This window comes from Ranitomeya imitator, chromosome 6 (genome assembly GCF_032444005.1).
Source record: "Ranitomeya imitator isolate aRanImi1 chromosome 6, aRanImi1.pri, whole genome shotgun sequence".
In the NCBI taxonomy this organism is placed as follows: Eukaryota; Metazoa; Chordata; class Amphibia; order Anura; family Dendrobatidae; genus Ranitomeya; species Ranitomeya imitator.
The window spans coordinates 246,117,912-246,133,441 of record NC_091287.1 but is presented as its reverse complement, the minus strand read 5'-3'; the positions used below and the strand labels follow the sequence as shown (position 1 = coordinate 246,133,441).

The following is a 15,530-nucleotide window of genomic DNA, read 5'->3' as shown; positions in this document are numbered from 1 at the left end:
GCGGCCGGGTGTCAGCTGTTTATCGCAGCTGACATCCGGCACTATGTGCCAGGAGCGGTAACGGACCGCCCCCGGCACATTAACCCCCGGCACACCGCGATCAAAGATGATCGCGATGTGCCGGCGGTACAGGGAAGCACCGCGCAGGGAGGGGGCTCACTGCGGGCTTCCCTGAGCCCCCCGCAGCAACGCGATGTGATCGCGTTGCTGCGAGGGTCTCACCTCCCTCCCTGCTCCCTCCAGCCCCGGATCCAAGATGGCCGCGGATCCGGGTCCTGCAGGGAGGGAGGTGGCTTCACAGAGCCTGCTCAGAGCAGGCACTGTGAAGCAGCCTGCACTCCTATCAGATCAGTGATCTGACAGAGTGCTGTGCAAACTGTCAGATCACTGATCTGTGATGTCCCCCCCTGGGACAAAGTAAAAAAGTTAAAAAAAAAATTTCAAATGTGTAAAAAAAAATAAAAAAAAATATTCCAAAATAATGAAAAAAAAAATAAAAATATTATTCCCATAAATACATTTCTTCATCTAAATAAAAAAAAAAAAACAATAAAAGTACACATATTTAGTATCGCCGCGTCCGTAACGGCCCGACCTATAAAACTGGCCCACTAGTTAACCCCTTCAGTAAACACCGTAAGAAAAAAAAAAAAAAACGAGGCAAAAAACAACGCTTTATTATCATACCGCCGAACAAAAAGTGGAATAACACGCGATAAAAAAGACAGATATAACTAACCATGGTACCGCTGAAAACGTCATCTTGTCCCGCAAAAAACGAGCCGCCATACAGCATCATCAGCAAAAAAATAAAAAAGTTATAGTCCTGAGAATAAAGCGATGCAAAAATAATTATTTTTTCTATAAAATAGTTTTTATCGTATAAAAGCGCCAAAACATAAAAAAATGATATAAATGAGGTGTCGCTGTAATCGTACTGACCCGAAGAATAAAACTGCTTCATCAATTTTACCAAACGCGGAACGGTATAAACGCCTCCCCCAAAAGAAATTCATGAATAGCTGGTTTTTGGTCATTCTGCCTCACAAAAATCGGAATAAAAAGCGATCAAAAAATGTCACGTGCCCGAAAATGTTACCAATAAAAACATCAACTCGTCCCGCAAAAAACAAGACCTCACATGACTCTGTGGACCAGAATATAGAAAACTTATAGCTCTCAAAATGTGGTAACGCAAAAAATATTTTTTGCAATAAAAAGCGTCTTTCAGTGTGTGACGGCTGCCAATCATAAAAATCCGCTAAAAAACCCGCTATAAAAATAAATCAAACCCCCCTTCATCACCCCCTTAGTTAGGGAAAAATTAAAAAAATGTATTTATTTCCATTTTCCCATTAGGGCTAGGGTTAGGGTTAGGGCTAGGGTTAGGGCTAGGGTTAGGGCTAGGTTTAGGGCTAGGGTTAGGGCTAGGGTTAGGGCTAGGGTTAGGGCTAGGGTTAGGATTAGGGTTAGGGCTACAGTTTGGGTTGGGGCTAAAGTTACAGTTAGGGTTTAGATTACATTTACAGTTGGGAATAGGGTTGGGATTAGGGTTAGGGGTGTGTCAGGGTTAGAGGTGTGGTTAGGGTTACTGTTGGGATTAGGGTTAGGGATGTGTTTGGATTAGGGTTTCAGTTATAATTGGGGGGTTTCCACTGTTTAGGCACATCAGGGGCTCTCCAAACGCGACATGGCGTCCGATCTCAATTCCAGCCAATTCTGCGTTGAAAAAGTAAAACAGTGCTTCTTCCCTTCCGAGCTCTCCCGTGTGCCCAAACAGGGGTTTACCCCAACATATGGGGTATCAGCGTACTCAGGACAAATAGGACAACAACTTTTGGGGTCCAATTTCTCCTGCTACCCTTGGGAAAATACAAAACTCGGGGCTAAAACATATTTTTTGTGGGAAAAAAAAAGATTTTTTATTTTCACGGCTCTGCGTTATAAACTGTAGTGAAACACTTGGGGGTTCAAAGTTTTCACAACACATCTAGATTAGTTCCCTGGGGGGTCTAGTTTCCAATATGGGGTCACTTGTGGGGGGTTTCTACTGTTTAGGTACATTAGGGGTTCTGCAAACGCAATGTGACGTCTGCAGACCATTCCATCTAAGTCTGCATTCCAAATGGCGCTCCTTCCCTTCCGAGCTCTGCCATGCGCTCAAACGTTGGTTTCCCCCAACATACGGGGTATCAGCGTACTCAGGACAAATTGGACAACAACTTTTGGGGTCAAATTTCTCCTCTTACCCTCGGGAAAATACAAAACTGGGGGCTAAAAAATAATTTTGGGGGGAAAGATTTTTTTTTTTAATTTTCACGGCTCTGCGTTACAAACTGTAGTGAAACACTTGGGGGTTCAAAGCTATCACAACACATCTAGATGAGTTCCTTAGGGGGTCTAGTTTCCAAAATGGTGTCACTTGTGGGAGGTTTCTACTGTTTAGGTACATTAGGGGCTCTGCAAATGCAATGTGACACCTGCAGACCATTCCATCTAAGTCCTCATTCCAAATGGAGCTCCTTCCCTTCCGAGCCCTCCCATGCGCCCAAACAGTGGTTCCCCCCCACATATGGGGTATCAGCGCACTCAGGACAAATTGGACAACAAATTGTGGGGTTGAATTTCTCCTTTTACCCTCGGGAAAATACAAAACTGGGGGCTAAAAAATAATTTTTGTGGGAAAAAATTTTTGTTTTATTTTTACGGCTCTCCATTATAAACTTCTGTGAAGCCCTTGGTGGGTCAAAGCGCTCAGCACACATCTAGATAAGTTCCTAAGGGGGTCTACTTTCCAAAATGGTGTCACTTGTGGGGGGTTTCTACTGTTTAGGTACATTAGGGGCTCTGCAAACGCAATGTGACACCTGCAGACCATTCCATCTAAGTCTGCATTCAAATGGCACTCCTTCCCTTCTGAGCCCTCCCATGTGCCCAAACAGTGGTTCCCCCCACATATGGTGTATCATCGCACTCAGGACAAATTGGGCAACAAATTTTGGGGTCCAATTTCTCCTGTTACCCTCAGGACAATACAAAACTGGGGGCTAAAAAAATAATTTTTGTGGGAAAAAAATTTTGTTTTATTTTTACGGCTCTGCATTATAAACTTCTGTGAAGCACTTGGTGGGTCAAAGTGCTCACCACACCTCTAGATAAGTTCCTTAGGGGGTCTACTTTCCAAAATGGTGTCATTTGTGGGGGGTTTTAATGTTTAGGCACATCAGTGGCTCTTCAAACGCAACATGGCGTCCCATCTCAATTCCTGTCAATTTTGCTTTGAAAAGTCAAACGGCGCTCCTTCCCTTCCGAGCTCTCCCATCCACCCAAACAGTGGTTTACCCCCACATATGGGGTATCCGCGTACTCAGGACAAATTGTACAACAACTTTTGGGGTCCAATTTCTTCTCTTACCCTTGGGAAAATAAAAAATTGGGGGCAAAAAGATAATTTTTGTGAAAAAATATGATTTTTTATTTTTACGGTTCTACATTATAAACTTCTGTGAAGCACTTGGTGGGTCAAAGTGCTCACCACACCTCTAGATAAGTTCCTTAGGGGGTCTACTTTCCAAAATGGTGTCACTTGTGGGGGGTTTCAATGTTTAGGCACATCAGTGGCTCTTCAAACGCAACATGACGTCCCATCTCAATTCCTGTCAATTTTGCATTGAAAAGTCAAACGGCGCTCCTTCCCTTCCGAGCTCTCCCATCCGCCCAAACAGTGGTTTACCCCCACATATGGGCTATCAGCGTACTCAGGACAAATTGTACAACAACTTTTGGGGTCCAATTTCTTCTCTTACCCTTGGGAAAATAAAAAATTGGGGGCGAAAAGATAATTTTTGTGAAAAAATATGATTTTTTGTTTTTACGGTTCTACATTATAAACTTCTGTGAAGCACTTGTTGGGTCAAAGTGCTCACCACACCTCTAGATAAGTTCCTTAGGGGGTCTACTTTCCAAAATGGTGTCACTTGTGGGGGGTTTCAATGTTTAGCCACATCAGGGGCTCTCCAAACGAAACATGGCGTCCCATCTCAATTCCAGTCAATTTTGCATTGAAAAGTCAAATGGCACTCCTTCGCTTCCGAGCTCTGCCATGCGCCCAAACAGTGGTTTACCCCCACATGTGGGGTATTGGCATACTCAGGACAAATTGTACAACAATGTTTGGGGTCCATTTTCTCCTGTTACCCTTGGTAAAATAAAACAAATTGGAGCTGAATTAAATTTTTTGTGAAAAAAAGTTAAATGTTCATTTTTATTTAAACATTCAAAAAATTCCTGTGAAGCACCAGAAGGGTTAATAAACTTCTTGAATATGGTTTTGAGCACCTTGAGGGGTGTAGTTTTTAGAATGGTGTCACACTTGGGTATTTTCTATCATATAGACCCCTCAAAATGACTTCAAATGAGATGTGGTCCCTAAAATAAAATGGTGTTGTAGAAATGAGAAATTGCTGGTCAACTTTTAACCCTTATAACTCTCTAACAAAAAAAAATTTTGGTTCCAAAATTGTGCTGATGTAAAGTAGACATGTGGGAAATGTTACTTATTAAGTATTTTGTGTGACATATCTCTGTGATTTAATTGCATAAAAATTCAAAGTTGGAAAATTGCGAAATTTTCATAATTTTCGCCAAATTTCCGTTTTTTTCACAAATAAACGCAGGTACTATCAAATAATTTTTACCATTGTCATGAAGTACAATATGTCACGAGAAAACAATGTCAGAATCACCAGGATCCATTGAAGCGTTCCAGAGTTATAACCTCATAAAGGGACAGTGGTCAGAATTGTAAAAATTGGCCCGGTCATTAACGTGCAAACCACCCTTGGGGGTAAAGGGGTTAATGGGGATAAATGTAAGGTCATGCACTTGGGTAGAAGTAATAAGATGTATAATTATGTGCTTAATTCTAAAACTCTGGGCAAAACCGTCAATGAAAAAGACCTGGGTGTATGGGTGGATGACAAACTTAAATTCAGTGGCCAGTGTCAGGCAGCTGCTACAAAGGCAAACAAAATAATGGGATGCATTAAAAGAGGCATAGATGCTCATGAGGAGAATATAATTTTACCTCTATACAAGTCACTAGTTCGACCACACTTAGAATACTGTGCACAGTTCTGGTCTCCGGTGTATAAGAAAGACATAGCTGAACTGGAGCGGGTGCAGAGAAGAGCGACCAAGGTTATTAGAGGACTGGGGGGTCTGCAATACCAAGATAGGTTATTACACTTGGGGCTATTTAGTTTGGAAAAACGAAGACTAAGGGGTGATCTCATTTTAATGTATAAATATATGAGGGGACAGTACGAAGACCTTTCTGATGATCTTTTTAATCATAGACCTGAAACAGGGACAAGGGGGCATCCTCTGCGGTTGGAGGAAAAAAGGTTTAAGCATAATAACAGACGCGGATTCTTTACTGTAAGAGCAGTGAGACTATGGAACTCTCTGCCGTGTGATGTTGTAATGAGTGATTCATTACTTAAATTTAGGAGGGGACTGGATACCTTTCTGGAAAAGTATAATGTTACAGGGTATATACACTAGATTCCTTGATAGGGCGTTGATCCAGGGAACTAGTCTGATTGCCGTATGTGGAGTCGGGAAGGAATTTTTTTCCCCAATGTGGAGCTTACTCTTTGCACATGGGGTTTTTTTGCCTTCCTCTGGATCAACATGTTAGGGCATGTTAGGTTAGGCTATGGGTTGAACTAGATGGACATATAGTCTTCCTTCAACCTTAATAACTATGTAACTATGTAACAGGGATGTTCCTGGAAACTGGTCACTGGTATTGTCACTGGAGGTGTGCGAAGAGGACGCCACTGCTTCCTTTACTTCAGTGAGGTCAGCACACTGTGACTCAATAGCCAGCAGATTAGGTGGAGAAGATATCAACACTGTAGATTGACCTTGCAGTTTAGGAACAAGAAACTTCTGGAGACTTGATAGTTCCAAACGCAGAACCACGCTGGGTCTTCGGACCGGAACGGGCAGCAGAGTATCCGGTTCAGAACGACCATCGGGCGGACTGGTCAACAAGTGGAAGACAAATTTCTCCGCATATAATGCTCCGATTTGGAGCTGTAGTTGTCCCTTCGACACTGGACTGTTCATAAGTAGGCAATCACCAAACACCTTCACAGGATTCTGGAGCAGTGGAACAGGAACCACACTTAGACTCCGTCTGGTTTGCAGCTTGAACACATTTGCAGGACCGAAGCTCCCACAAGGCACTGGAACAGACACAGACTTTAGTGGAAGGGAGTTATTCTCACCAAGGGCAGCCTTCCTACTGACCCAAGGTTTTGGAACTTTAGATCCCCTGGACAAAGACCATCCAGGTGTTCCTCACAACTGCAGCAACACACGGCAGAGAACACAGGGCTGGCAGGGATGGCAGGAACCACAGGACTGGCTAGGACGGCAGGAAACACAGGACTGGTTGATGTGGTATATGAAGGAACAGGTAGGGGCCTGTTCACACGGGAGATGCAGGTACGGATATGTAGTTTGGAGGAACAGGTAGGGACCTGTTCACACTGGAGGTGCAGGAATGGAAATGTAGTATGAGGGAACAGGTGGGGACCTGTTCACACTGGGGGTGCAGGAACGGATATGTAGTATGGGGGGGAACAGGTAGGGACCTGTTCACACAGGAGGTTCAGGAACGGATATGAAATATGAAGGAACAGGTAGGGACCTGTTCACACAGGAGGTGCAGATATGGAAATGTAGTATGAAAGAAGTAAGAGGGAACAGGTTGGGACCTGTTCAGACTGGAAGAGAACTGCAAGGCTGTGAATAGGAGCGGTAGAGCAGCAAGAGATAGCACAGCAATAAAATCTAAGCAGAGCAGAGCCACAAGGAATGTGGAGAGGAGCTGCAGCAAGAAATACTGCAGGAGCTAAGCAGAGTGGAACCGCAAGGGTTGCGGAGAGAAGCTGCAGCAAGAGATTAGTGCAGCAACGGGAGCGGAGCAGAGCAGAGCAGAATGGAGCAGAACCGCAGGAGTGCGGAGTAGAGATCAAGCCACAAAGGAACAGAGCAGGCAGAGCCGCAAGAGTGCGGAGCGTAAGCAGACTGAGAACAAGAGGAAAGAAACAGCAGGGAAGGAAGCCACAGACAAGGAGACCGAGATAGGACAAAGTACAGAAAAGGCACTTTAACAAGACACAAGGACAAAGACACAGGGATCAGGATATCCTGCCTCCTGGAGGGCAGACAACAAGATCAAGGCAATAGCACAGAGAAAAGCCTCCAGAGAGGGAGAAACTCAGAGCAAGGCCTGGCAAACTCAGAAGCTAAACAGTAACTGAGCTAACACATTGCACAGGCCCAGACCACAGGGTGGAGCTGCACTATATACTGGAGGCCTCTTGGTAATTGGTCAGGAACAGATTAGACAGGTGCACCTGATTCCTATAAGAACCAGAGAGTTCAGGCGCCGGCCCCCTATACACATAGCCATGAGGCATGCAGAGAGCAGAGGCAGAGACACAGAACATGGAGCTGGCATGAAACAGAAACCACATCATGGCCTGGAGCAGTAGGTAAGATAGTATGAGAGATGCGAGGCCATGCTGTGATGCCAGCAGAGTTGTTACATGCATGATTGCTTTTTTAGGAATGACAAACCTTTTTGGACCAATGGTCCCACTGTCCACTTTCATTAATGACAAACTCAAAAATAGTTTCATCCCCTTTAACTGTAGGAAGCTGAAGTGGAGCAGAATGGTCACGCAGGAAAATTTCCATCTTCATACGATCCTCAAGTTCCAACAAGGCTCCGACTGACCACATAACAGCAAACACAAAGAGCCGAGCCAAATGTTCTTGACTGGGCTGCTTCTCCTCCTTGTCAGAGAGGAGACCCTAGAAATCAACATAAAATAGAAATGGACATTGACCTTGGGACAAAAAGAAGGTGAAAAGGAACACAATAAAAGGAGATATCTGGAAAATGCTTGCACATTCACTAAGGAGGAAGATATTTCCTTTTGTGAGGACAGTATTCCTTTACTAGATATATGGTTGTGTTCGAAGAGCTTTGTCCTTACCTGAAGCAGATCAATAGCTTGTCTAATATACATACACTCCAATATCTGCATCTTTGGAGACACCGCGGTGAAGACAAAATTTATTAAATCCTATGGGAAAAAACAAAACGAGACTCTTAGGGCTCGCTCACATGAGCATATGAGTGAGATTAGCATAATCAAGAGGATGCTCTCTAATAAGAGAATCAAGGGCTGTGGTACCCCGTCTTATATCAAGGTTGTGCTTTCAGTTATGGTGAGGAACACTACACTATAGATTAGCAATCATTGTTTTTTTAACTATTTAAAAGGAACCTGTCAGCAAAAAATGGAGTTATTAGTCCTCAAGCGGGATGCTATAGGGCCAATTAATACCTTAACAGAGGGCCTCCGGTTAAATTTGTCAATTACACCCATCATTAGGGCAGTACTGCAGTGGGGACCATAGGCGAGCTTGCCCAATCTGCCTTGACTGACATCCAGCTTAGCACAGCTAAATAATAACTTCACACATCAACCCAGGCATACATACAGTATCCAATTTTCTAATCTGCAGTACGGATTTTTCTTTATACTGGTATTTATACACCACTACATTTTTTGTCCTTTCTATATCTGTTTGTGGCAGTTTCATGTGGCCTGTTATTTCTTATTTTAATATTTCAATTTAATGCAAATTAAAATGTTCATTGTTATTTGCTATATGACCATACGAAAATCACTATGAGTAAAACCAGAATTGTGACTAAAAAATGGCATACAAGCTATTTGCCGCCTTTATGTATTTTAGATACCTTTTTATGCCTAATTAAGCATGTGTCATATTGTGCGGCAAAATGCTGGTCAAAAGTAAACCAGAAAAGAAGTGGGCTAAGGAAAAGGATAGTGCCTAGAAAGTGGCACCAACTTTATCACATTGTTGAGCCAGTTTAATAAATTAGACATACCTCCAAACTCTGAAAGATAAGAAAGAGGGTCACGTACAGCAGTGCACAGAGTGTGATAGCCCTTTCATGGAGCCCGCAGTGACCCATACACATTGTGTGGTGCCCACAGTACATTACCCTACAAACAGTTTGATGCCCTAGCAGTCTTCACCCACACAGTATGATTCCTTCACAGACCCCCTCCACACAGTATGCAAGTCCCACAGTTTCCATTCACATAGTTTCATGCCCCTAATGTCCCCACATTCAGTATGATGTTCCCACAGCCCCCTCCTACAATAAGATCGTTCATTCACCCACACATGCCCTCACAATTCCCACACACAGTATAATACTACCACATTCCTCCCCCACAGTATTATTCCCCCATAATATTCAACACCCATTATAATGTCCGCAAAGTCCCCCACACAGTATAATGAGCTTGTCTCTGCCTCCCAGTCTGCTTTGAGAATAAAAAAAATGTGACTTTCAGGTTCTTATAAGTCCTTCAGGCCAAATCCTGAGAACACAGATACAGTTGAAGTCTTGACATCTTGTTGTCCTGCTGGATGCAGGATGGTTTAGAGCAGGGGTGCACAACCTTTCTTACAGCATGAAGTAGTGACAGTCAGTGTGTGTCACTGCTGTCCATGTATAGGTCGACATGAGCTTGGTGACAGATTCCCTTTAAAAGAAATCTGTCACCAAGATTTTGCCAGCTTATTTAAGAGCAGCATAATGTAGACATGGAGACCCTGTTTCCAGCTATGTATCACTTACTGGGATGTTTGCTATAGTTTTAATGACATCACTGGTTTTATCAGCAGGAAAAGAAAGAAAAAGCCAGCTCACCGATCTTCAGAAGGTGCACGGAACCCCCGTCCTGATGAGACGTACCATATAGAAAATTGAAGAAGGTTCGTTCCAGCTCTTCTTAATGAAAAATTCTTGACTTTATTTCATAAGATTAAAATACAAACAGCCCCTCGGACATCTCTATAACGCACAGGAGGACATGAGCTACCTGTGCGTTATAGTGATGTCCGAGGGGCTGTTCGTATTTTAATCTTATGAAATAAAGTCGAGAATTTTTCATTAAGAAGAGCTGGAAAGAACCTTCTTCAATTTTCTATCAGAAGAACATTATCCCTAGAGGACTAGTAAACTAGCTACTATGTAGTCTTTCATATTCATAATCTCTGTATACCCCGCCCCTTCCACTGATTCACAACTGTCTGCTTATGCACCAGAGGATAGGACCTGGGAGCCTATTGAGCATATTCGTGCCCCTCAGTTTATTTAGGCCTTCGAGCGTGACGACTGTCACCGGAGGGATGCCGGGGGGGTAATGTTAGGCGTTGGGATTCTCCTGCTGCACGAGATAGATCCCAAGCATTATCTGGTACTGTGGTTGCCCATTCAGGTCCGGCCACTGTGATTTCTGCTCAGCACAGAAGTCGGTCCCAGCGTCTTGCTCAGGCTCCTGGTATATGTTTGGTTACTGCTGGCTCTCCAGTCAAGTCTATGGTAACCAATGATATGCGGGTGCAGCCTTGAGCTCTGGAGTCTAAGACCAGAGATCACCTTACTGAGCATGTCCGTGATGTGGCGGCTTCTCATTGGTGGTCGGACGTTATCTGCTCTGGTGATGTGGCAGCCCCCAGTTTGGCCCGCGGGCGATGTCTCAGCCGACTAGGCATGAGTGCTTGGGGTGGAGCTTAGCATATAAAAGGCTCTCGGCGGCGCACGCGGGCATGTTAGTGTAATTTATGTTTGGTGTGTGTGGGTAGCTACTCTACCACTCTGTCTGCACGTCTCTATGTCTTTGCTCAGAGACTGTACATGTTTGCAGGCAGGTTGCACACTTATGTGGTTTCCTACCCTTGGCTCATCGCCTGAGTCTCTACTCTGCTACATGCTTAGAGTGCCGGTCAGGCACAAGTTCGGTAGCGTCAGGACTGGGGTAACTAGCCGCTTGGCTTAGCATCTGTTTCGCTCATGTGTGTGGTTAGCATAGTCCAGTTACAAAGCAAGCTCAACCCTTAAGCTATACTTCTCAGTGCACCTAGTGTCAAAGAGCCCTTTCTCTTGGCTCAGCATCTGCTTAATTGGTATGTGCGATTAGCACCGTTTAGTTGCAGAACTAGACTAATCCACATGCTAATATCCCTGTCACATTAACAGGGTATAGCACTTTGCATGTTTGTGCTGTACCGCTCGGTGAAGTAACTGAGCTTTGTACTCTGTGTTCCGTTGAACTAAGAAAACCCTTACCAAAAAATGCCCTAAATCAAACAAGCACGATGCTACCCTTAACTCTTAGTAAGAGAAAATTCATAAGGCACTTACATAAATATGTAGTGTCAACAAGGACAAAGGTGCATGTGCTCTGGTCCACTGGCCCCAACATACAGTCATGGCCAAAATTTTTGAGAATGACACCAAAATTATATTTTCACATGATCTGCTGCCCTCTGGTTTTTATTAGTGTTTGTCTGATGTTTATATCACATACAGAAATATAATTGCAATCATATTATGAGTACCAATAGGTTATATTGACAGTTAGAATGAGTTAATGCAGCAAGTCAATATTTGCAGTGTTGACCCTTCTTCATCAAGACCTCTGCAATTCTCCCTGGCATGTTCTCAATCAACTTCTGGACCAAATCCTGACTGATAGCAGTCCATTCTTGCATAATCAATGCTTGCATTTTGCCAGAATTTGTTGGTTTTTGTTTATCCACCCGTCTCTTGATGATTGACCACAAGTTCTCAATGGGATTAAGATCTGGAGAGGTTCCAGGCCATGGACCCAAAATCTGTATGTTTTGTTCCATGAGTCATTTAGTTATCACCTTTGCTTTATGGCAAGGTGCTCCATCATGCTGGAAAAGGCATTGTTGGGCGCCAAACTGCTCTTGGACGGTTGGGAGAAGTTGCTCTTGGAGGACATTCTGGTACCATTCTTTATTCATGGCTGTGTTTTTAGACAAGACTGTGAGTGAGCCAATTCCCTTGGCTGAGAAGCAGCCCCACACATGAATGGTTTCAGGATGCATTACAGTTGGCATGAGACAAGACTGGTGGTAGCGCTCACCTCTTCTTCTCCGAATAAGCTGTTTTCCAGATGTCCCAAACAATCGAAAAGGGGATTCATCAGAGAAAATGACTTTGCCCCAGTCCTCAGCAGTCCACTCCCTGTACCTTTTGCAGAATATCAGTCGGTCCCTGATGTTTTTTCTGGAGAGAAGTGGCTTCTTTGCTGCCCTCCTTGAAACCATGCCTTGCTCAAAGAGTCTCCGCCTCACAGTGCGTGCAGAAGCACTCACACCAGCCTGCTGCCATTCCTGAGCAAGCTCGGCACTGCTGGTAGTCCGATCCCGCAGCTGAAACAGTTTTAAGATCCGGTCCTGGCGCTTGCTGGTCTTTCTTGGGCGCCCTGGAGCCATTTTGACAACAATTGAAGCTCTCTCCTTGAAGTTCTTGATGATGCAATAGATTGTTGACTGAGGTGCAATCTTTGTAGCTGCAATACTCTTCCCTGTTAGGCCATTTTTGTGCAGTACAATGATGGCTGCACGTGTTTCTTTAGAGATAACCATGGTTAACTGAAGAGAAACAATAATACCAAGCACCAGCCTCCTTTTAAAGTGTCCAGTGATGTCATTCTTACTTAATCATGACTGATTGATCGCCAGCCCTGTCCTCATCAACACCCACACCTGTGTTAATGGATCAATCACTAAAATGATGTTAGCTGCTCCTTTTAAGGCAGGACTGCAATGATGTGGAAATGTGTTTTGGGGGTTAAAGTTCATTTTCTGGGCAAATATTGACTTTGCAAGTACAGTAATTGCTGTTAAGCTGATCACTCTGACATTCAGGAGTATATGCAAATTGCCATTAGAAAAAATGAAGCAGTAGACTTTGGAAAAATTAATATTTGTCTCATTCTCAAAATTTTTGTCCATGACTGTACGTTTCACCCAAGGCTATTTTCAGTTTATGTATGTTTTCCTCTCCTTCTTCCAAGAGCCATAACTTTTTTATTTTTCCATCCACATAACCATATGAGAGCTTGTTTTTTGTGGGACAAGTTGTACTTTTGAATTACATCATTCATTTCATTATATGATGCATTGGAAAGACAGTACAGTACAGTAAATTCCAAGTGCATTGAAATTGCAATAAAGGTGCAAATCCACCATTTTTTTGAAGGGGGGGTTTATCTACAATATTTAGTATACAGTAAAACTGACCTGGCAATATGATTCTCCAGTTCACTACAATTACACAGATACTAAACTTGTATAGTTTTTTTTCAGTGGTGAAAAAAAAAATCTGAAATTTGTCTAAACAATTTCTGCTCGTGTCACCATTTTACGTGACCTGCAGCACTTTAAATTTTTGAGTGATGGGGCTGGGTGAGGGCTTATGTTTTGTGCTCTGAGCTGATGTGTTTTACGATACCATTTTGAGGTAGATACATTGTTTTGATTGCATCTCATTGTATTTTATTGCAATGTTGCAGTGGCCAATAAAAACATAATTTGGGCGTTTCAATATTTTTCTCATTACACTGTTTACAATTTGGAATAATTAATTTTTTATTTTTATTGATCAGACATTTACAGACTCATAAATAACAAATATTTGTATTTTATTTCATTATTTTTAATAGGGGAATAGGGGGTATGATTTGAACTTTGTTTTTTATTTAATATTTTTTTCTAAAATTTTTACTTTCTACTGTACTTGTTAGGACCTTAAGGGACTTGAACTTGTGATTGTATGTTTTGTTCTACTATATGCAGCAATAGTACAACTGTGTGTAGCAAAAATCATAACCCATGAACGTCAAATAACGCTAGCTTTCACGGGAGTATTGTAGTGAGAGGCATGGGGGTCATCAGCACACCTCCAACTGCCAGCGCCTCACGTCACAGGCACGGCGCCAATGCGAGTATGAAATTATCTTTTTTTTTTCTTTTTCTATATAGCACTAACATATTCCGCAGCGCTTTACAGAAATTATCATCACTGTCCCCCATGGGGTTTACAATCTAAATTCCCTATCAGTATGTCTACGGAATGTGGGAGGAAATCGGAGTGCCTGGAGGAAACCCACACAAACACGGGGAGAACATACAAACTCCTTGCAGATGCTGTCCTTGGTGGGGTTTGAACCCAGGACTCCAGCGCTGCAAGGCTGCAGTAATAACCACTGAGCCACCGTGCCGCCCCATGCACCTCCCTGCTGATGCGTGTTAAATTCCTTTGTCAGAGATTGACAGCAGCACTTAACGAGCCAACAGTGGTGGGCGGATCTCCCCTTCACTTGCAGCTGTTAGAGGCAGATGATGGCAGAATAACACATGCCATCATATGACAGGAAAGATGTGGGATTGGTGTGCCAACCCGCATCATAGTAATGGATCCGGCATATAAAGTAACTGTACGTCATATGTCGGGAAGGGGGTTAAAGATTTACTGTTATTATCCTCTTTGGGTTTGGGGACCTGGGAATTTTTTTGCTTCCGGTTATATTTTTGCTATAAAGTACATTATTGATATATTAATTTTGCCTTTAAAAATGGCTGTTATTTTTTTTTTAAGGTATTTGCGTTTTGACATTTTAAAGCATTTTTTGTGGTGCTTTAGTATTAATTATGATTTTAATGCCTGAATTTTAGCACTAAAATTGTCACATACAGTTAGGGCCAGAAATATTTGGACAGTGACACAATTTTCGCGAGTTGGGCTCTGCATGCCACCACATTGGATTTGAAATGAAACCTCTACAACAGAATTCAAGTGCAGATTGTAACGTTTAATTTGAAGGGTTGAACAAAAATATCTGATAGAAAATGTAGGAATTGTACACATTTCTTTACAAACACTCCACATTTTAGGAGGTCAAAAGTAATTGGACAAATAAACATAACCCAAACAAAATATTTTTATTTTCAATATTTTGTTGCAAATCCTTTGGAGGCAATCACTGCCTTAAGTCTGGAACCCATGGACATCACCAAACGCTGGGTTTCCTCCTTCTTAATGCTTTGCCAGGCCTTTACAGCCGCAGCCTTCAGGTCTTGCTTGTTTGTGGGTCTTTCCGTCTTAAGTCTGGATTTGAGCAAGTGAAATGCATGCTCAATTGGGTTTAGATCTGGAGATTGACTTGGCCATTGCAGAATGTTCCACTTTTTGGCACTCATGAACTCCTGGGTAGCTTTGGCTGTATGCTTGGGGTCATTGTCCATCTGTACTATGAAGCGCCGTCCAATCAACTTTGCAGCATTTGGCTGAATCTGGGCTGAAAGTATATCCCGGTACACTTCAGAATTCATCCGGCTACTCTTGTCTGCTCTTATGTCATCAATAAACACAAGTGACCCAGTGCCATTGAAAGCCATGCATGCCCATGCCATCACGTTGCCTCCACCATGTTTTACAGAGGATGTGGTGTGCCTTGGATCATGTGCCGTTCCCTTTCTTCTCCAAACTTTTTTCTTCCCATCATTCTGGTACAGGTTGATCT

General features: G+C 43.0%; 1 protein-coding gene across 1 annotated transcript in view; it reads right to left on the bottom strand.

Annotated features, from left to right (window-relative positions):
* Positions 1–15,530, bottom strand: part of LOC138642420 (dynein axonemal heavy chain 5-like) — a 546,381-nt gene that overhangs the window by 280,497 nt on the left and 250,354 nt on the right. The window contains exons 49-50 of the mRNA XM_069730567.1: positions 8,079–8,168; positions 7,657–7,893 (exon numbers count right to left, since the gene is read on the bottom strand). Coding sequence (XP_069586668.1) covers positions 7,657–7,893; positions 8,079–8,168 — 327 coding nt within the window. The remainder of the gene's footprint in view (positions 1–7,656; positions 7,894–8,078; positions 8,169–15,530) is intronic.